The 24,065-nt window shown below is 31.0% G+C and overlaps 1 protein-coding gene across 4 annotated transcripts in view; it reads right to left on the bottom strand.

Annotated features, from left to right (window-relative positions):
- The window catches only part of LOC139523548 (probable ATP-dependent RNA helicase DHX35), a 197,147-nt gene extending 173,222 nt beyond the window's left edge, over positions 1 to 23,925 (bottom strand). For all 4 annotated transcript variants that reach the window (XM_071317654.1, XM_071317656.1, XM_071317655.1 and 1 more), the window contains exons 1-16: positions 23,769 to 23,925; positions 21,737 to 21,870; positions 21,178 to 21,270; positions 20,223 to 20,300; positions 19,617 to 19,721; positions 19,290 to 19,351; positions 18,832 to 18,901; positions 16,805 to 16,864; positions 15,387 to 15,430; positions 8,354 to 8,422; positions 6,575 to 6,671; positions 6,259 to 6,290; positions 5,558 to 5,639; positions 3,242 to 3,338; positions 2,006 to 2,059; positions 1,002 to 1,100 (exon numbers count right to left, since the gene is read on the bottom strand). In XM_071317654.1, coding sequence (XP_071173755.1) covers positions 1,002 to 1,100; positions 2,006 to 2,059; positions 3,242 to 3,338; positions 5,558 to 5,639; positions 6,259 to 6,290; positions 6,575 to 6,671; positions 8,354 to 8,422; positions 15,387 to 15,430; positions 16,805 to 16,864; positions 18,832 to 18,901; positions 19,290 to 19,351; positions 19,617 to 19,721; positions 20,223 to 20,300; positions 21,178 to 21,270; positions 21,737 to 21,870; positions 23,769 to 23,802 — 1,210 coding nt within the window. In that variant the 5' untranslated portion in view covers positions 23,803 to 23,925. The remainder of the gene's footprint in view (positions 1 to 1,001; positions 1,101 to 2,005; positions 2,060 to 3,241; positions 3,339 to 5,557; positions 5,640 to 6,258; positions 6,291 to 6,574; positions 6,672 to 8,353; positions 8,423 to 15,386; positions 15,431 to 16,804; positions 16,865 to 18,831; positions 18,902 to 19,289; positions 19,352 to 19,616; positions 19,722 to 20,222; positions 20,301 to 21,177; positions 21,271 to 21,736; positions 21,871 to 23,768) is intronic.
- Between the last annotated feature and the right edge of the window lie 140 nt (positions 23,926 to 24,065).

The following is a 24,065-nucleotide window of genomic DNA, read 5'->3' as shown; positions in this document are numbered from 1 at the left end:
ATAACTCCTAAACCGGTCAACTGACCATTTTGGTCATGTTGACTTATTTGTAGATCTTACTTTGCTGAACATTATTGCTGTTTACAGTTTATCTCTATCTATAATAATATTCAAGATAATAACCAAAAACAGCAAAATTTCCTCAAAATTACCAATTCAGGGGCAGCAACCCAACAACCGATTGACCGATTCATCTGAAAATTTCAGGGCAGATAGATCTTGACCTGATAAACATTTTTACCCCATGTCAGATTTGCTCTAAATGCTTTGGTTTTTGAGTTATAAGCCAAAAACTGCATTTTACCCCTATGTTCTATTTTTAGCGGTGGCGGCCATCTTGGTTGGTTGACCGGGTCACGCCACACATTTTTTAAACTAGATACCCCAATGATGATTTTGGCCAAGTTTGGTTTGATTTGGCCCAGTAGTGTCAGAGGAGAAGATTTTTGTAAAAGTTAACGACGACGGACGACGACGGACGACACCGACGACGGACGACGGACGCCAAGTGATGAGAAAAGCTCACTTGGCCCTTCGGGCCAGGTGAGCTAAAAATTAGTTAAAAATCTTACCATCAATTCCCTCGTATAACAGAGATTAATAACAGAAGAAAAAGAAACTTTTAATATTTATCTGGGCATTTAATACTGCAATGGTGTTAAACTGGTCATGGTATGGAGAAGTAACCACAATCCCAACTTAGTAGAGGTAGACATAGGTTCAATTGTCTCCTGGTTAATTCTCTGTGTAAATGGATTTTTTCAAGAATTTTTCAGCCATTAGGTTGATCTGTACAATTTTTAGTGTGCGTTCTTAATATCATATAAGGCATCGTTATAAAAAAATAATAGCCATCTCCCAGATCCTTTACTTTTCTAGTAAGCTGAAGCCTATAAGCATAAAGCCTATAAGTTTTACCAGCTATGAATTTATCAGCTAAAGCTTACCTACATAAAGCATATTTGCTTTGAAATCTCTGAGTTTTATGAGTTGAAGCTTACCTGTGTAGAGCCTATAAGCCTTGCCAGCTCTGACTCTACCTGCTCTTCCAGCTCTCTGGTTGGCAGAAGCCTGGGATACTGGGATTATTACAAGAGATTCTAAAAAAAACAATGATTTTATATTAATTATTCAACCTTTTTAAAAGAGCAATTAAAAAAAAACAGGTAAAAATGCACCAATAATACCAAACACAATGTTTTCAAAACATTCATGAAATGTGCAAAACATGTCTCATTTGACTTTATAGCTATGGTAATGTGTAGCTAAACATTTACCACACATAAACAAATGCTTTGCTGGATATGTTAATCTGTTAATCTGTTCTCCATAAGTGTTGATAAAGTGCTTGTTTGCCATGCACTAATACTAATCTCCATATCTGATTGCAATCCTTATCAATGCAAGGGATAACTACTTCAAAAAAATGTATCGAGTTGCTTAATCTGACTTGTTTATGTGTCTGTAATTATCTAATTATAAAATATTTTTTCTTTCCTTTCTAATATTTTCTATTTAACAATTGCATCTATCTATTAAAAATTAAAAGGGTCAACCTTAAGGGAGTTGGCTTCTCAGTTTCAAAGCAATTTACTTTTCAAAACACTAGTTTATATTGATAGGGGATTAATAAAGGAATCCAAAAAACTTGAAATTTTGGCGGGAAAATATTCTCTCTTGACTTTTCATAGCTTTATCATTGACAGGTTGAAGTCCGAAAAAACTGTTAAAAAGTAATTAAAATTTTATAAGACTTATACAGATGGCCTATCATTATACATGCAAAAGATTAACAAAAAGAAAAATGGGGGTTACCGGGCAATTTTTTTCAAGGCATTCAAATGAATAAAACCAGAGGATTCCGAAAATCGGACAAAAAATCCAAAACATGACAAGCCAGCTTCCTTAACATAAAAAGTTTACCAGTACAAGAAATCCAGTTTATAGTATTTTAATAAGTAATATTAAGTATATCATTATATTTTGTGTATTAGTAAACTGTTACCTATTCCTGTTGTTGGATTATAAGCTTTAATCTTCACAAAACCACAGTCAATTACTGAAAAAATACAAATTGATATAAAATACTGCACACATAAGTCTTACTCACAAAATTTTTGAGAATTATAAGTAAAGTCAGAAATAGCAATTTTTAAATATATTTCTAAAAGTTTTATAGAGACTTCCACTAAGTCTAGCATCAATTTCTTTACTTTGGTGTTTAGCAAAAATATTTTACACTAAATCCATTGAATGTTGGATGTGTACTAATTGATATTTCAGTCTTAGATACACAATTCTTTACAGTTGTTAATACTTGTTATTGGCTTTGAATTAGCCGTCAGTAATCTCAGATCTTTACTTGGTATCTTTGTTGTGTGATATATAGATACACAGTAACACTGCCATGTCCATTCTGTGTTTCCTTTGGATGGTTTCTGCTTTTTGTCAATTTAACGAGTTAAGCCCTTTTTAAATGATTTTTATAGTTTGTTCTTATGTTGTACTGTTTAACCACTGTCCTGGAGGAGGGTGAGAATTTGGTGTCACCAAACTAATTTACCTTGCCAGATTTTATATGTGTCTGTCCCAAGTCAGGAGCCTATAGCTCAGAGGTTCTTCTCTGTCATATAAATTTTGTTTTCCGAAACTTGTTGTGTTATAAATTATGTTGTTAGTTTTTCAATTAAATAGTTTCATATTTTTCATGACAGGCCTTTTAAAACGGGTAATACAGTATGGGTTTTTCTCATTGCTGAAGGCCAACAGTTTCCTATATTGCTTACATCCAATTCTATTGAACTTTGGTGGAGAGTTGTCTCACTGGCAATTGTATCACATCTCCTTATTTCCATAATTTGTCCTTTGTAGCTGTCTTTCATATTTGTTTTTCCTTCATCACTTTGTACATAAATTAGGTCGTAAGTTTTTGTCATTTCAATTGTTTTACATTTTACATTTGATTTGAGTAGTCTTTCTTTGACCAAGTATGAGATGCAAAATGAGACAACTAGCCACTAAATTTGAAAGGACAAGGATGGTTATAACTACAGGTTACCATACCATAGCCTTTAAAAATGACAATAACCATACTCTAAAATATATCAGGTCATACAAAAGCATTCTTCAGTAACTTATCCCATGTTAAACCAAACACATGTCTAGACAGCAGTCTTATTGCTATTCTGAATACAAAGATTCCACTGTATACAAACCAGAGTATATATATATCTATACTTACTGTAAACAATACCATTAATTGTAATAGAAGCTTCTGCTATATTTGTAGCTATCACTATCTTCCTTATATTTCTAGATGTTCTCTCAAATACTTTCATCTACAAAATATTATTTACTATTCAGTGCTAATTTCATGTGTGTAAGACTTCTGGCATGTTAAAAAGTGAGCAGCTACACCATTAAAAACATCTATATCTCAAAAAATTATGTCAAGTTCTCAGACTTCATTTTTTCTGAAACAAAATTGTAATGTTTAATGAATTATCATTGATATGGTCATATTTATAAATTACCTGTTTACAAGATTTGGAGTTTTTCAAATACTAAGGCTTTTCTACCTCAGGCATATATTACCTTAGCTGTATTTGGCAAAACTTTTAGGAATTTCGGTCCTCAATGCTCTTCAACTTCATACTTTATTTGACCTTTTTAACTCTTTTTGATTCGAGCGTCACTGATGAGTCTTTTGTGGACGAAACGTGCATCTGGCGTATATACACAATTTAGTCCTGGTATCTATGATGAGTTTATTTAAAGAGTTTCTCAATTTCTATTATAAGAAATAAGAAGTTTAATTGAAAATGTTGGTGGATACAATATTTAAGGCTGAATAATTAAACAGTGGTGACAAAACTGATGTTTAAAACTTATGCCGAATCTGCTATAATTTTCTACTTGGCATTTTGATATACATGATATAGGATCAGACATTTTTGTGTGTTATAAAATACATATTCTGATATGCCACCTATTATCGTCAACCAGTATAATCACAATATATCTACCTTTAGCGAAAACGCAGTTATACACAAAAACGGCTGTCCATAGTTACAACCAACTTATTTATACTGCCTAATATTCTCAATTTTCGACATCAAAATCACCAGTTTAAGGCCAAGATTCAGATACAATATATTTATCTCTATTCTAAAGCAAAATAACAAATCAGTCCATTTCAATTTATTTTCATGGTAAAATTTCATAAAACAAAAATTCCGCAAAATGATGTTATTGTCTTGGCATGGCAATGAAACAAGGTGACGTCACAAATATGTTTCCGTTACCAAAAAAAAATCAAAGGAGTATGTTCAATAAGGTCCTAAAATGGCCCTCTTTTTTAGCATAAATTTCAAATTCGGATTTATTTACCAATATCACGATAAATTATAGCTAATACATTGACTAGATAGGATATAAGCCATTTTATTGAAAATTTCACGTTTCTCCGTTTCATTATGACGTCACAAGTTGTACTCATATTGATTTTTTACGAAAAAATCAATGAAAAGTGGTAAATTTCCATAGATTATTGGATAGGAAACATAGAGCGCATACGTCGACAACAAAGATCTTTTAAAATAATGTTTGTGAAGACATTTCACATGTCTTATTTGAATATTAAGCTTGTCGACGCCTGCGCTCTATGTTTCCTGGTCCTTTATTTGGTTGAAATCCAGCTGATTTTGTCAAATTTCACAAAAATCTCTTATCTTGACCTTTTTTGGGATGTAAAAATCAACGTGTTAGAATTAAACTTTGACAAAAACAGTTCTGTTTAACTTTCTCACATGTCTTTAAGGCAACTTAAAGCATTTATTGTCTTGTAACTATGAACTTTATAATTGGGGCCAAATATGGCCCTTACCGAACTTACTCCTTTAAATACCGGGCGTTTTGAAGCTTCTTGTACTCCTCAGAACGAATAAAATTACATTGGAAGAAAATATATAAGTGAAAAATGCAATTAAAAATAATAATCATTGAATTATATAATATTAATAATATTATCAAAATTGGGTAAAACGGAACAGCCAAAACAGTATCGTATGTATATGGCTTTCAAGGCTAACAAAATTCTCGAATTTGTCCTATTAGAATTGAAATAATTCATGGCAGCCGTAGATTTATTTTCATTTAACCATGGGTTGGGCATTGATATTCGTATTTTACCCCTCAATAATGCTCAGGGTAAAATACTTGATTATAAATACTCAACCCATGGTTAAATGAAAACAAATCTATGGCTGCCATGAATTATTTCTTAAATTTAGCCTAAGATGCTAGTTACAGTTATTTCATGCAAACTAGACCTTGGCTATTATTTTTAGGTCCCTTTTGGTAAAAAAGCAAAAGTTTTCAAGAATTTATAAATCATTGGCTTTTTTGTGTGAGAATTCCTCATGGAGCTTAATCCAGAAAAGCACTTTAACCACACTTAATCTATTTTAAAAGAGTTTTTTTTATCTTGAAACCGCCACACCAAAAGTTTTTTTTTTACAAAGTATTACAATTCACTGGTAATTATTAAAATTCAAACCTGTTCTGAGGATGGCAATGTACCATACATAGGTAAAACTTTCATCTTATGTCCGTCTCTGGGTATCTTCTTTGCCTCATCTCTGAAATAAGAAAAAGAAGTTGATGATTTTTAAAAGTTCAAAAAGATAAGAAATTTTAAAAAATACTGTTTTAACCTTTCTAACATATGTCCCTTGGTAACCCTAATTCAAAGATGTGTAAAATGTAGGCCAACTATATGCCTCATTACAAGACAATAAAACAGGTACACACAGTCACACTACCTCATAAAATCTAATTAAAATTACAAATTTCCTAAAGTTGCATAAAATATGCTAAACTTGATTTTTTGTGTTGACTATAACTTTATTAAGTTTGTGTGTCCCATTACCATTTTAGATTACATTGATTTCTGCTCAAATAACAGAGGACATGGCTGCAAAGTGTCAAAGTAGTCAAAATACTGTATCACTAGCCAGTCAACACAGAGACTGTGAGTTTGAATCCTGCATGTGGTAGGGGTATTCAACTCAATCTTATATGACAACAATTTTCAGATTTTCTACCAAAGGTCTGTGGTTTTCTCTGGGCATTTAGGCTTTCTTCCAGCAATAAAAACTGATCACCACGAAATAGCACAATAGTGCTAAAAGTTGCATTAAACTAAATCAATCAATCAATTAAATTTAACTTTCTGAGAACTTGAGATAGATTACTTACATAAGCATCCTTACAACTGCTTCAACTTCATCCTGTATAATAAAATGGAAGTCAACATAACTTTTTATAATTAACATATATATTCATTTGTTATATTTAAAGTGTATTGGCAAACAAAAGCTTGAAGATCATACATATTTTAAATTAGTACTTAATTTTAATGAACATTAAGAAGGGTGTTTATTCTTAAGCTGTCAAATTAATATGATAAATGATTTGATGAAAAATGTTAACAGTATCAAAAGGAAAAGAAAAAAAAACCTGATGACTCAACAATACATATAATTTATCAATGACCTTCTATAGTTTCTATTACCTGACCAGTCAGGAAAGCTAAAATATCGCCTTCTTTTTCTGAATTATGTACTTTCATAACTGTTTCAACTGTACACTTCAAGTAATCTGGAACTGGACTGAAAAAGAATAAAACAATCAGTAACATGTTATTAATTCAAATATAGCTTCTGAAAAACTTTTAGTCAATATTTTTATATATGAAGGACAATGATTCTTTTAAAAAGTCAATTTGCAGTTTTCAATTGATTTATTTTTAGATCTTATTTCACTACTTGTTTTTTTTATTTATTGTTTCTCTCTATCTACAAAAGTGCATGCGTTTATAAGGAGAGTTGTAATCTTTATGGATTTGTAGTGATAGAACAATTTCTTGTCCATAAAACAAACATTGCCCAATGTTTTTCTTTAGGGACAAAGTCATACAAAGTTTTTTAAGTATTAGATGTATGGTATAAAAGGTATCCATTTTAAACTATTGATGCTGTTACCATGACTTTTGACCTCAAAATCATTTGATTGGTGTTTTTTCTTACCTAAAGCAACATTATTCAGTAAATATTTGTAAATATGTGACTTATGACTTAAAAAAAACATGTTCTGATTTAAAACTTTTCTCAAAATTTCAGTATGTTCAAAGGTACTGTGACCTTGACATACTGACCCAAAAATAAAATAAAATAAGCATGCTCTTACCTATTTAACTTTCAAGCTTAGTTTGGTGAAGGCTTGACATATAGTTCAAGTGATATCACCAGGCAACTAAAATATTGCCGAAATGTGATCACAGGGTCTATAGGGATCTTCATCCCTTTATAAGGCATTAGCAAAACAAAATTGGTAAAATTCTTATTTATAGCTCAAAATATTTTATCAAATCTTTCCCCAAAATTTCAGTCTATATTCATAGATGCCAACCCCCCTTTGACACAATCAGTAACAAACTATCAAATTTTCCGTATTTTTGAAAAATTTTCAGTAATCATTCATAAACGTGCATTTACCAATAAAAATTACTGACAAGTGGTTGCAAAGTGATGTACACTAAAATTTGTCATTTAACATGTTGTCTGTAGTATGTATTCCATTCATTAATTGTTCAGATGTTCTCGACTCGAACATTTTTGTTTTGTCAAGGAGAAGTAGAGAAAGGGGGAAAGCTACTTAATAAAATGCAAGTTTGCCTTTTCGGAAGTCAGTTAGTTACCCAACAATAGGTTGATAACTCCAGAGAAACCGGAAGCATTACATTGGCGTTTCCTAAATACTGGACCAGGACGGAAAAGTAATGATAAAAATCCGCGTTTTACAAAATTGAACGTCGATGATTGGGAATCCGTAACTATTCGACTTTGACCGTAATAGCGTAGTTTTTATCGCAAAATCGGAAAAACTACGGAAAAATCGTAATGGTTGGCATCTATGCTATATTTATAGGATTTTTTCTTATCCAAAGGGCATAATTAAATGAAGCGACATTTGATAAAAAAAAATTAAACCATCTAGAAATCAACCAGAATTCAGTTTATCACTAGTTTCAGTTACCTGGAATCCAAAATCCATGATAGTTTTCTTCATTCTAAAGGGCATTATCAAAATAAATTTGGTTAAAGTTGAACTTATGCATGTTATGGTTCAAATATAACATAAAAACATGACAACTTTGAGTTTAACTCAATACAACTCAGCTAAAAAGACAAAGAAACAGAAACCAAACAACCCAAAACCATACAAATTCTACTAGATATAAACACTAAGTTACTTAGCATTGTGAATGAGTTGTTACAGCTGTAGGACTTACTCTAATGAATAATGTATATCTACTGGATAATTTCTCCCCTCTATAGTCATTATTGAGGCTGTATCTTTACTGTAAATATAATAAATATATTAACGTTTAAATGTAATGATTATAAAATATAATGAATGAAATATTGCAAGGGGATATTTATCAAAATATTTTAAGTAAATAACAATATAACGATTTGTAGTGCATTTCTACAAAAGTTAGAATTTACCTTTTGAAATGTCATTAGTTGTATTTTCCTACTATACAGGTGTTAAAATTCAGGGCTTTCCATTGAAACGGAAGTAGAAGGCTGAATTAAAATTATAGGCGGCTATAACATGCGTTCGGCGAAGCCGGACGCCCACCAAGCTGTAAGCTTGGTGCCTTACGGCAGGGGGTCTGGGGGCCGCTCAAGGCCCCCAGAAGCTCTGGCATAAATAGAGCAAAATCCTGCATTCTCGCAATCTCCTGGCACCTAATTTAATCTTTCAAATGACCATTTTTTATGTAGGAAATTAAAGGAGACGTGACACAATTTTTTTTTTTTTTTTTTTTTTTTAATTAATTAATAAATATTGGTCAAATAACATATTGTTATAATTTTTTCTTGTCAAAACCTCATTTAACGGCCTTTTAATGGTCAAAGAATCCAGCGCTTGTCGTAATCTTTGATTTTTAATGAGATACCGGTCACGTGATCGTGATGACGTCAGTGGATACAATCTGAGAAAATGTCTCAACAAGAGGCTGTCACAACGACAGCAAACCGGATTTATTAATATTTATTTGTGTCCTGGCAATATCACAAGAACCATTACTGATGAATGGTGAAAGTGAAAATTGTCAATATCAAATTTGACCTCCATTTTGTCATCAGTATCAACATCTTAAAATTTGAAAAGCTTAGATTGAATGGTTCATGAGTAAATGCAACAACGTGAATGGAAACGCCATTTCACAATCTTTCAAGAACCATAACTCCTGAACGGTAAAAGTCAAAATCGTCATTATTGAACTTGACCTCTAATTTGCCATCAGTAACAACATATAAAAATTTCAAAAGCTTTGGTTGAATGGTTCATGAGAAAATGCACGGACACGACTCAGGAAACACCATTTTTCAATCTTTCAAGAACCATAACTCCTGAACGGTAAAAGTCAAAATCGCCATTATTGAACTTGACCTCCATTTTGTCATCAGTAACAACATATTAAAATTTGGGAAGCTTAGGTAGAACAGTTCATGCGTAAATGCACGGACACGACTGGAAACTCCATTTTTCAATCTTTCAAGAACCATAACTCCTGAACGGTATAAGTCAAAATCGCCATTATTGAACTTGACCTTCATTTAGTTGTCAGTAACAACATATTAAAATTTTAAAAGCTTTGGTTGAACGGTTCATGAGTTAATGCACGGACAACATTTGATTGCCGCCCGCCCGCCCGCCCGACCGACCGCCCGCCCGCCGTACATCCCCAAATCAATAACCGACATTTTTGTCACAAAAATCCGGTTAAAAAGGACGAAGTCGATCATATTCCTGTAAAATTAAACAATGGACGGTGTTGACAGCAGTTTTCAAGGCAATTCTCAAACTTTAGATATTCAACCGTATCAGTTTGAGCCGTTACTTGTTGAAAATAATCAAGTAGAAGATATAAATTCGTCATCCGACATTGACGATCTTTCAAGCAATGCCGATATAATATATCAATAATTAATTTCACCAAAAATAAAGAGATGTTTCTTAAAAATGTTTACGTTTAACAGGTAATTGAATTACATTTAATAATACAAAAAGACAGGTCATAAATAATTTAGGACAGAAAGTCACAGGACAAAAAGTCACAGCCAAAAAGTCACGGACAAAAATTCACAGGACAAAAAGTCACAATTTATTTTCGAAATAATTTTAAAAAATACAAAATTCTTGATCTATTTTATATTAAGTAACTTTGTTACTAAAATTTATTCAAAATAGATATCAATAATGATCAAATAATTGTTATAAAAACAACATGTCAAAGTGGCTTGGTATCTATAAATGGCTTCATTGTGGCATGAATTATATCCTTTGTATGATTTAAATTTAATTTTTTTTCATTAATCAAGCTTCATAAAAAATTTCCTAAACTCGAAAATGAATAAATGTAATAAAATAAAATATTTCAAGATCACTCTCTTATAATTTAAAAACAATTCTCAACAATCGTCATAAATTACAATTCTCAACAATCGTCATAAATTACCTATCACCTTACCAAGAGTGTTGGGTGTAAAATTTGAATTACTAAAGCTGCCCCAAATAAATGTGTAATAATTATGACATAACAGGGGGGGGGGGGGGGGGGGGGGGGTATTATAAGTAAGATTTAAAACAGTAATATATAATATATATTCATGTCTTTTTCTCCTCCATAATAATCCCATTGAAAATGTTCTATGAGTACTGGCTTATTTTTTGTGATATTTTTTCCGTGCTGTATATCCTCAGTCTATAAATTGTTTTGTATTTTGTGACTTCTCTTCAACTTCGACAAAGTTTGGCATAGGGGCCTTATATGTAAAATGAAAGCTTATGGTATTGACGGAAACTTATTGAATTGGTTTCAGGATTATCTACACGACAGAAAACAGAGAGTAGTAATGCATAACAGAAAGAATTAAAAAAACGATAGGCCATTATGTAAAATTGAAACGTTTCATTTGTACGGCCCAAGGAAATTGAATATCATCTAACGCAATTGAGATGTTCCCCTTCATTCTTAAACAATGATCTATTTAGAGCTAATATTATAAATTTATAAATGATCCTTCTTGTCATTGTGAGTCAGATATTGATGATGTCTACCATTACTTCTTTGTTTGTCCAAAATACACATTATGTAGAAAAACCTTATTCAATAATCTCAACTGGCTATCCGAAAACATTGTTTTAGATACAAAACTATTAATTTGCGGACACATGGAACTTTCGAATGAACAAAATATTTAAATTTTCAAACATGTTCAAAATTTCATAAAATGGTCAAACAGATTTTTTATGCCTTGAGAGAGGTTATTGTTACTGGCACGGAACATCATTGTCATCATCAGTACACACGTCACCGTCACAGAATCATATGACTTTTCAAACTTTCTTTTTCTCTTTTTTTTACGTATGAAAGCTAGTATCATTCTATAAACTGTTTTCCTTATATGCATGTCCATTTCATCATACTATTATTGTAATTTTATATTGTATTATGGAGAAGACTTCATAAGTATGATTTACTTGTGTCTAATCCTTTTTGCTTTAATTCAGCAAGTAAAATATGTTTTAACTAACTCAGTCTATACTCATACATTATCTACTACTCCCAGGTCTGTATCAATTGGATTTATCTGAATTATTTAAGTTAAAACTATGTTATTCATCTCCATGTCTTATGAAATATAAAGACTTGCATACATTCACTAGCCAAAATATTTGTTTCTCATTCAAGTCACCTTTTGCATATAATTTTTCACCACGATAACCTTGTGTCAATGGTCTGTCATTTTAAAAGCATCACTTGATATCTCTTCACAATTTTTTTTTTTATTTAGAAATAAAATGATTTTTAATAAATAAGTAGAATAGGTAAGTACTAATAACTTATTGCAATACACCCTTCATACCTGCCTAATTTTTATAAGAAAACTCAGAAGGAAATTTATGTACCCACTACAGGTTATGTATTAGTTATGGGGACTGACAGGCTTTTTTTATTATTATTAATTATTTACTTTAGAAGCATTTCTTCTTAATTCTCTATTTATTTTTCTCTATTTATTTTGCTTATCTAATATTATTATACTCCATTCTTTACTAAGTAAATTCACAAACACATTATTTTGTATCCGCCCCCTTTTTTAAGCTGCACTGTCAGTCCTCTTTTCTCTATTCTGTTAACCCCCATATCCGACAGTAAGGTATTGACCATTGTTTATTCAAACAGGTTAAACATATATGCATTACGTAACTTATATCTGTAACCATTGCTCTAGTATATTTTCCAACCTCACCTGTGCACCCAGCAGGTGATCATGGATGTACACAGATTCGACGCATGTTACGCAATAGTGCGTATTGCCGATGTCATATATATCACCACCCGGGGGCATGACACCTGTAGCTTTCAACTTCAAAGGTAACCCAGCACTGCAGAGAAAGTGTGCCGCATACCTGTAACTTCTGATCGATGTTGATGACTTTTAATTCATTATGTCCAATTTCAGTGTACACACCTGCACACGTGAACAGGTAGTGAGGTACACGCAGGAGGTACACAATACCAAATTTTAAACATTGAGATATATTTGGCTGTAGAATTATACACAAATATGACTAAACTATTAAAAAAATTATTAATAAGGGACACAAAACATATTTGCGAAGAAAAATATTTTTTTTCCCCCTCAGCTATTCTCCGCTTCTCACAAGCTCCCCGCTTAGGTGGGGCTCAGCTGTTGTTGGTTGTGTCAATGGAATGTCAGGTACCGCATTTGGACGAAGTTTTGGCTTCATGGTAGGACATCCCTCGAGATTCTTCATAACTTCTGGGTCACAATCGTAACATGCATTTGTAAAGTGGGCGGAACAAAGTCTATGACTAGTGCTTGGTAAGAAGTCCTATCTCTTCCTGGGACTAGTCTGCGGGTTACTCAGAAAACGGATTTTTTTTTTATCAAATTGTCCTTATGCCTATTGTTGCATCTACTGGCAGAACACAGAACCATTTTTAATCACTGTCATGGGTTTTGTCGGAAGATATTCGAATATGAAATTGCACTTATTATGCCTTTACACCCGTCAGTCAAATATGATTGATGTAACCACTGACGTCACAGCCTCGTTCTGAGTGACTTCCGGGATTGAAATATGCATAATTAGTATGGCGACAGATCGATACATTTAAATTTATTTTTTATCCATTTAAACGATAATTATATTGTTATCGATGTTTTTTGGGGGTAATTATGTATAAATAAATATTTATCTAAAAAAAAAAAAAAAAAAAAAAATCATGTCACATCTCCTTTAAAGAAAGAAAAAAAAAAAAACTCAAAGAAATTTCATTTTTTTTTTTATGTCAGTTTTTTATTTTCATTACCTTATGCTTAAAATTCATTTACTTTTAAAGGAGTTTTATTTAAATAATCATCCGGTTTGTTAGAAATCTTGATCGATTTATTTTGCATAACTACGTGCATTTGTAAACAATTAAATGACCCCCCTTTTCTCTCTAAAGACTGTTACGCGTATTTAAATCATACAATTATTTCTCAAGCATTGACAGAAAATTGATATATCCTCTGATTTTCTCTTTTTTTGTAAACTGTTCAATAAGTCGGATACATAAATCATTTGGAAATTTTATTTATTTGAGGTCGAGTCGAATATTCTACTTTCGTTTTTGACCTTGATTCTCTGAACACCACGTGGGCTTTGAAAAAATGAACTTCAAAAGATACTGTTTTCCAGATTCTGAACAATATGATCTACTACACTTTCTTTAATTTGACTAAATATTATTCCATAGCATAAGATTGTCATCCTATCTGATTGTCTTCACGTTTTAAAAGCCAAAAAAGCCAACGAGTTAATGACAATCGGAACGTCTCTATTGTTATCATTCAATGACCACCGGAACGTCTCTCTTGTTATCTTTGAAAAGAAACGATGCATTCTGACTTTAAATAGACAACCAATCAGTGACCTGAATTCATGTGAACTATATTTAGACCAAGGTAAACATTGACTTCTCATCCTTGTTTATCGTGACCGCGACTTTGCGACAATATACGTCTCTCGGCTGCCTGTAAACATTTGAAAAAGATATTTTTTTCTTTTTGAATTTATATTTTTGGCAGTGAAGTAGCCGGCACTTGAAACCACCGTAAGCGGCGGATTTCCGCCGGCTACCGGCTTCAATGGAAAGCCCTGAAAATTAAACATTTATTTTGTTCTTTATGGTATAATTACATTACACAAGTACTATTGATAAGATTTATAAACAAACTTGATTGAAAATTTATTTTCTGTATAACAACTTACATTTTGTATATATTCAAAACATTTTGTTCCAAAAAATAAAACATTCAAGAAAATTAACAGCTATTAAATCAAATAAGCATTAAACTAATGTATCTCTTAAAAATATCTCTTACTCAAAAATTCAATTTCACTAAAACAGCTTTATTTTCCTTGTGATATTTTTTATGTTTTTAGGTCTGACTATATTTCTCATGTTGCTTATATTCATAAGATATGTTTTGAAGTACAAATGTACTAAAGTTCATTGATGCTGACATTAAGCTGATGATGTAAACAGTAAAACTAGTCTAAAGAAATGAAATTATGTTACATTGACCGACCAAATAATTAACCATAAGAATATTAGTAACTTAAACTAGCTTAATGAATGAAGTTTATATAAGTTGTTTCCCCTATTACTTTACCCATCATACTGTTTTTACATATACAATAAATATGAACAAAACTTGCAATCTCAACATTCACTTATTTCATTGTACACCACACATCAAAAATTATGATTGAATAACTTGATCTCCTGTAGATTTTACTGATTATTGGTGCATTTGTTTGATACATATGACGTGGCTCAGTACTTAAACATCCCGTCATTGTGTTATTGTGACAATGTTTGTTTACATATTTGTTTGTTTTAAGTGATTAAATAATAACACAATGTTGGCTGCTGTACCCTTATTTTTGACATTTTTGCCTATTAAGTCTGTTTGTTTTGTTCACACAGTTGTCAATATAATGGAATTAATGCAACTTTCATACAAGCGAGAGGTTTAGCTAGCTATAAAACCAGGTTAAATCCACCATTTTCTACTTAAGAAAATGCCTGTTCCAAGTCAGGAATATGACAGTTGTTGTCCATTTGTTTAATGTGTTTGAGCTTTGGATTTTGCCATTTGATTACGGACTTTCTGTTTTGAATTTTCCTCGGAGATCAGTATATTTATTATTATACATTTTACTCTAACCTCTTATCTCCAGTTTCATTATTGTTGAAGAAATCTCTCATTTCCTGAAGTAAAAAAGTTATAATGTTAATACATATCCAAATCCATCAATTTGTACCAAAATAATATTTGATCATAATAAGTATGGGGAAAAAACAGACAAAGAAATATTTCACATTAAATGGCTATCTTACAAAAGGGACTGTGAATAATAATAATATGACAACAAACTGGGAAAAATCTTGTTCAAAAAATTATTGTAGTCAGGGTAAGAACACGTACAGTGAACAAATTGTATTCATAAGTCTCCTTTCCAGGTTTTCCAAAATATCAACTGATCATGGGTTTGGAACTTGTTGCTTAAAATTATGCAAATTGATAAATCAATGCCAAAAAATAAATTCTGTTAGGGACTATCATGTTCGAAAATTTGTGAGTTTGATAAACTACAAAATTATAACACTTGTACAAAATAAACAAAAGTTCTTCTGTTGTGAATATGATATCAGGGTTGTACTGTACAGCACCAATGGTTGTACTGTAATCATGTTTTATACTAGAAGAGAATTTTGTATGATGAAGGAAGAAAACAAGAAACTTCTGCTAAAAAAAAAACATGGATGAAATAGATATGCTGTGTTACATATTTGTTTTTGTACATTATCTAGACCGTTAGTTTTCCTTGCTTGAATTGTTTTTACATTTGTTCTTTCAGAGCCTTCTATAGATAGTCAGTATGGGCTCTTCTCATTTCATTGTTGAAGGCAGTACAATGACCTACAGTTGTTAATGTCTGTGTCATTGTGTCTCTTGTGGATAGTTGTCTTATTGGCAATCATGCATAATCTTCTTTTATATATATATATATAAACGAGTCTAAATTGAAAACTACGTTCAAACCTATGATTGCGTTGGATAAAAACCGCAATTTTATAGGTGTGCATGTAAAACAAATTTCGTTGTAGAAGGGTCTAAAAACAGCACAAACAACATTTTCCAAATGACCAAAAAAGTGAAAAAGTATATTTAAACAAAACGCATTTGACTAACAGGTCGAACAACTGATGTTTTTTAACCCTGCTGACTGCCAATGGCAATTGCCAAATAAAATTGATCACAAGATGTAACAAAATGGATCTTAATATAAATTTAATACTTAACAGAAAAAAAAAAATTTTAACTTGTGGCCACAATGTTATGCCACAAACAATGTTAATATATATAGAGAGAGAGATATATAGTAATTTTATAACTTCATTGAAGTATAATATTCACCAGGATGTAACATTAACAGAGCAATTGAGTACTGATTCTAATAAATGTACTAGTTAAATGTTTGCAGAAAAAGTGTATTATAAAATTAAAATTTGATCCTGAAATATTTAACTTTATAACTTAGAATTTTGTATATAAGTTCTTTTTCTGTATTCATAATATACCTCTGCATCTAATGTAGCTGATGCAATAATTATTCTCAAGTCTGTCCTTTTCTTCTGAATCTGAAAGCAAGCACATTTTTAAAATCATTTCGAAATATTTTAAATATTTAAATATAAGAAATTATTACAAAATATTTAATACTATATCAAATAAATCATGTAACAAATATATACTTCTACTAACATAAATATTGAAATTAATGTGCACATTTATTCACTTCTAATCTTTGACAACCATCCAAACGGCTGATGTGATTTAAAACCATATTGAAAATGTACAGAACATGATAAATTTTAAGTTTAATTAAGGTGAGGAACGTTTATGTTTTCACATTTAAACATAGCAATTATTTCTAAATTCTTCATGTACAATTTAGCAGATAATTTCATTTAATAATAAAGAGTAAAATAATTTACATGTATATTTCAATTTCAACTTTCTTAAAACAAATGTTAAGTCAAGCTGTTTTTACAGCGGAGGACCGTCAGGGCCTCAGGTGTATTGCCATCGCCTAATTTTCCGCCTAATTTGCATATATTCAAATTAGTTTTGGAATGATAAACGAGCTATAAAAATAAAGTGCAAAATAAAATTCCTTACGGCTTCTTTTAAATTCATGTTTTCAATGGATACTCAGAAAATTTATTTTTATTAAATACAAATTAATAATATAGAAATGTTTTGTCGTTACAAATATTAGTATATTACTCAAACAATCTTAAATATCAATGACGTACTGAAAAATTGTTTTTGCGGATGAATACCACGCATGCGTATTCATCAACAGCGAGATTGAAGAAACACGAGAGGCGATCAATGTATACAGGAATTCATCAATTATTTGATTTTAAGTAACTTGTTTAAACCGTTTGTAGCATATTTGTCTATCACATTATAGTAGCAAAACCAGGAATATTTAATCTAGCACAATATGAAAAAATTTCTCTGTTAGCGTCCCCTGTCACCATTTTGAAAATACCAGCTGATTGAGTTGGAGAAACAAGAACATGGAAGACCTTTAAAGATAAGTTTACTTTTTGTGTATTCTTTATTGCAACAATTTGTTTTTTTTATTAGATCTCAACAATTTTTGGAGTTTAATTTCTTTTCTTTGTAAATAACAAGTAAGATCACTTAGACACACATGACGTGGAACTATTTAATTTTTCTTTAAGATGCTGTTTCGGATTTTCGTTCCTTCTCCGACTAAGTTTGTTGCATTAGTATATGTAAATTATGTCCCTTGTAAAAACTGGAATGAAAAAGGTGGATTTTGTAATGACTTTGAATATGTGAGTAACATGTAATTATACACACATATCAACATATCAAAGTTACATATATTATCTCCCTTATATAGCAATCAAAACATTTTTAAAAGGAAGAAAATTTGAGAAGTATTTTCCAAAAAAAATGTTTTAAATGAATAAAAAAAAAAGTTCCAGTTTGTCTTTTGTTAAGATTATAAATTGCAGATATATTGATAAAAATTTTGTAATTTTATTTTTAATTAACACCATTACAAGACTAATATAATACTTATATATTGAAATAAAAAAACGTCACTTGGTCTTCGACTTATGAGTTTTAAACGTTATTTGAAAACACACATTACAAAGGTAGTGTTATTAAGTTCACTCTAAGCATTATCAGGGTATTCCAAATCTTGAAATGTATAGAAACATATACTTTACATTATTAATATCATAAATGTAAATAAATTCATTATGATTATGAAATGGTAAAATAAGTATAGCTTTAATTAAGGAACATGAGACAACCAGAGATATATATTTTTCTGAACCTACTACAAATAAAATATCTGACAATTATCATGTTTTAATCATACAACATTAGAGAAGCATCCAGATATCAATTCAAATGTGTGCTGATATCAGGAATTATTGCGTGTGTTTACTATTGCGACTTTGTCATTTTAGACTGAAATGTGATTTTAACTTTAGCGATATTCAAGCACTAAACCAACTCATTTTCCTCGGCACACTTATGGAATCAATTGTGTTACCTTTCTCAGTAGTCCCAGGATTATATCAGTATTCAATGACCTCTCATGTGCTTCATCTAACATTATCACACTGTAATACAAAAATTAGAATATGAAAGCGGAAATAAATCAAATTGACAAAAAAGTTAACTAAAAACATAGATTTTACAATAGGCAGATGAGACGAAAATAAAAAAATGAAATCATTTCACATCAGAAAATACTAACTCAAGGGAGATAATTCAAATGGACAAGCCAGAAAATTATATGCCATAACTATTCAGTAGCTACTGTTACTGGTTGCATATCAATTTTTGTCTGTTTCATGGCTATAGGTGAACAACAAATTTAAAAGTTTAAGGTATGAAAAATTTTCTAAAGGTTGTAATCAGAATTTGGCAAGACCACAAAGTTAAATAAATTAACTGTAATCTCTGTTTAATACCGATTTTATATAAAACTCAACTAAATCCTTTTACCTGTACTTTTTCAGAAGTGGATCTCCCATGATCTCTCTAATTAACAATCCATCAGTTAGAAACTAAAAATAGAAAAAAAACATTTTTATAGGACTGCTATTTAAACAAATGACTACAAATAGACAAAGTTTTACATTTTAATGAGATTCTAAACCAAGTAAAACCATTTAACTACAACTATACTAAATTCAAACATTTTTGTAACTTTAAAAAAAATAAACAATTCAAAAACTTGTTTATTTACCCAACCATCTGTATAGGTTAGACAGAGAACTTTCCATTTGCTATTTTCTCATTTACTTTTCAAGTTTGAGTTGCATGACCTACCTTAACTTTGGTAATTTTTTCCTCTGAGCAATCCTCAAATCTAATGGTGTAGCCTATTTCAGCCCCTAATATTGAGCCCCTTTCTTCTGCTACTCTGCTTGCTACCTGTCAACAACAAATCACATTACTAACTTAAAGGAAGATAGGATATTTTCCCCACATTCACTCTATCACATTTTTAGGTTCTATTAACAGCAAAATCTTGGCAAAATAGATAACTTAAAGACAGTTAGAAAACAACATGCCCCTTATTATTGTAGATGGGGTATTAAAATGTTCTTTCTGATTACTTTCCAAACCTATTATTTTTTTTCCAAATTTAGTCATTGCTAATAGTTAGTCTAAGAAAAAGAAATTGTTGTCAACCAAACTATTTTCTTTTCAGGAAGATTGCCCACTAATGAGATTGGGAAATTGACATATATATGATAAATGTTAAGACAGTCAGTGATATTGGTGAAAAAAATCTCTGGCTGTTTGGAGAGTAACTAAATTGTAAAACTCTACCATACACCTGTTCAATCAATTAAACATTGCTGCTGAGACAATGGCCAAAGTGAGATTTGAGCATTGCTTTTGGGTAATGATTTACAATATAAATCTTACTGTAACAGCAGCTACTCTCCTGGGCTGAGTTACTCCAATCATATAACCTTTCTCTGCCCATCCTGCTTCTAATAAATACTGAAAATAAACACAATCATGATGTTAAAACATCTATTAACTAGCAAATTTGTTTTTATCAAATTTCTAGAAAAAATGAAGCAGATCTATGGTTGCCACATAATTAGATTTACCTGAGGTATTTGGATGTGAAGATATTATTAATATAATTTATAAGGTAGGAGCCTGTATTTCAGTAGTTGCTGTTTATCAGATTCATTTCAACTTTTTTTAAGATTCAGATTCAATATTTTATTAAAGTCTCACCACTATTAAATCATATTTATCAGATTGCTGTTTTTTTTCTCTCTTCAATTGTTTTACATTTTTGATGTTGTGGTTTTTCGTGGCTAACTAAATGATATGGGTTTTGCTCATTGTTGGAGGCCATATTATAACCTGGTGGATAATTGTGTCATTGTCAGTCATACCTTTCCTTTTTTTAATATATTTAAAGAAGATTGGTATAAAAATGTCTGCACCCATTGTATAAAAAAATATAATGAACGTGTGGTTCGTTTGATCACAGTTCTTCATTGGTTAAAATCCCATTATAAAGTCAATTTTTCTTGCTTTCCTCTGAATTTCCTATTGTGACGGCATGAAAAAAGGCGACCATGACTGATGACATCTCATACAAAGAACACATCTTTTTGCAGATCTTTCAAAAAGAAGGAATACATTTTCCTGCATATTGTTTGAAAATCATTAGAGAAACAGATTCTTCCACCAAATCTCGTGTATTATGATAGATATTTATCCACTCTTGACAGTTAAATTTTAAATATTTAAAACGCTCAGCGAGCCTCGCGTTCTAAATGTGAAAATAACTGTCTTGAGTAGATAAATATGGTATCACACTCGATGCAGTGGTAGAATCTACATGTATATGATTTACCTGTGGAATCTGTGTACTCTTTCCACATCCAGTTTCACCAACAATCACTACAGTTTGATATTTCTCCAGTAAATACAAAATATGATTTCTTAACTGCAAAAATAAAAGGATTTTAAGTTCAATAATGAGTAATATGATTGAATGTATAGGCATGTTTAGGTAATAAATATCTGAGGATTTAAAATCATATGCATATATAGATCAAGCACACTATATATATAGCTAATTACATCAGCTATTCATATAGTTCCAAAGAGAATGTATGCTTAGGTGTAACTTTAACCTTGTAAATTACCAGCAATCAATTTAGCAAGTAATCCAAAGATTCAGTTGCAAAGTACAATTGACCATACTTATCATATGGAAGTCTGTGAAAGTTGAATTTCCTACTGGACTAAATGTGTCAACATAATTTCTCTTGAGGTCCAACATTTTGGAAGATAAAATTGTGTCATTTGTCAAGATTTCTGAAACTTGAAAGCTGTATAGAAAATTGAAGTTAACAATATATAGCAATTAGATTTGAAATAGTATTTGCTTTCTCAAGTAATGTCAATACTTTAAACACTGGAAGTTTTTGTCTTTGCTGTTCTATAGATAATGATCTGTTAGGATTATAAATCACTGTGGTCCCTGAATCCTCATTTGTAGATTTTCTTTCCTCATTTAAAGCAGAATCTGGTGCCTCTGTCCCTAAAACAAAACAAAAATGTATTCTTAATTATGATGATTTGTATGACTTTGCAAGACAATACATAGTAATTTTGTAAACTCACATGAAGTTGCCAATATTAGTTGAAGACCAGCCTACCAATAAATGAATAAGCAGAAACATGCATATATAAAAAAATCCAAAAATTTTGTGCAAGTAAGTCTCTAGTCAACGTGTCGACTCATTAATGGTTTGATAAGCTTAACCAAAAGGTAGATGAGCAGGAACAAGCTTTCAATGACCCTTACTCTTAAAATTACAGAGTTGTTGGCAAAGTATTACCCGGGTTTTCCCGGCTGGGCAATACTCCCGTAAACAGGTAATACTGGGCAATATGAATTTTTAGCTTATTTCAACGAAAAATAGTAAAGACTTGTCATGCTTGTTGTAGTTTCATAGTATTATAGCTAAATATATACATTTTATACAGACAATAACAGATAACCATTGAGAGTCATTTCTAGCAGATTAAAAAATCAAGTTCATTCTCTTCTCCACTTAAATTTTATGTAGGCAAAATGCAAAATTTGCCCAATTCCTTGTTAATTTTAAAGCTTTGTTTCAATAATCTAAACATTTTATGTTATAATGTTATGTGAATCTGGCTTATAGGTGCACTCGTTTATGTTATAATGTTATATTATTTATCACTAGTACAATGTATTACATTCTAGAAAGATATTCCTTTTTTCACTCATTGTCATATAAAAGAATATAAGTATTATTACATGTATACTATTTTTTTCTGAGAATACAGTGCACTTTTTCAGCCTCCTGCTTCCCGGACAGTTGGTTTAAATGTAAACGGGAATCCACAGTTTGCATCCTGGGCAACTGAGGAAATTGTAAACAGGAAATATTTGGAATAAACAAGTATCAATATAAAAAAAACAAAACAAAAAAAAACAACATTTTATTGCAGTGTTTATGAGGATTGTAAATTAAATTGCTATATATGCAATTATGATTGCTAAACAAACACCCTAGAGGGTCGGCACACAGGAAATTACAAAAATAATGAGAATTGCTTACATACAAAGTGAAAGTGGGATACTGGAATCTGAAGAAACAATAAGTGGGATCCGGGATCAGAACCCCCCACATTATGAGACCCCCTTTTCTTGTTTGGCTAACGTATAGGAGCACTTAAACCTGTCGATGCATCAAGTTGTCTGTATATTTGTTGTTTCATAGATCTTGTTTTGGACTCACAGGCATTTGTTTCTATCCATGGGAAGATCCCCTATCAACATATATTTACGTTGATATGAGGACGAAGTTCCCAATAATGGTAGAAAATCAATTAAAAAATAAAATCGGAAAATTTCCTAATTTTTCATCTACTAATGAACTCAAAATCGTTAACTTTTTTTTCAGATCTACTTCCTGTTCCGGTTTTCCCTGCATTTGCGCAGAAATCTACTTTCTTTTCCTGTCTTGTTTGCACGAGACTTTGAATAAAATATATATTTATAAGTCTAGTAAAATATAAGATTGGAACTCAATACAAATTCATTTTTAATAATTTAACGATGTTTCCGTTTCTTTTATTAACATGTTTGAATTAAAAAAAAAAATACATACAGACTTTCCCATTCACAGGTTATGCCTGCCTCATACATATTAGTTGGTCTTCCCATGGATAGAAATTAGTTGAAGTGCCTGTGTTTGGACTGGCTTTTTATGAGAATATCTTGGGATGGTATTGCAATTTCATTGTTTATGACTTTGTGGATCGTTTGAAGTCTGGTTTTCAACTATTCTTGCAAGGTTTGCTAGTTGAGATTAATTTGTTTTATCTTAAAGTTTACTGAAAGGGTACAGCTGCTTAAATTTTTGGTAAAGTACTTTAACAACGCAGAGTGAAATAGTCATGTACCTGGTTTCCAGAATTTTCGAGAAAATAGGCTCATCTTCCCATATGATCATCTCAAAACATGTAAAATCGTCTGCTTTTCGTTTTGAATTTAGCACATGTTGAGATTACTTCCCCTTGTTGACAGGTAACCCAAGTTCTTTTGAAACTCTTGTCACTCAAAATCATTTAAGATATGACAATAAACACTTTCCAACCTCAATAGATAACAAACAACCACGTTTCTTATTTGTTTATGCTAAAAAGACACACTGAATTTATCTTTTATAACTATTGTTTAACTACTTGACTTCATTAGAG

The sequence above is a fragment of the Mytilus edulis genome, chromosome 5 (assembly GCF_963676685.1).
Source record: "Mytilus edulis chromosome 5, xbMytEdul2.2, whole genome shotgun sequence".
NCBI lineage: Eukaryota > Metazoa > Mollusca > Bivalvia > Mytilida > Mytilidae > Mytilus > Mytilus edulis.
The sequence above is the reverse complement of the archived record's forward strand: the minus strand, read 5'-3'. Positions and strand labels throughout refer to the sequence as shown.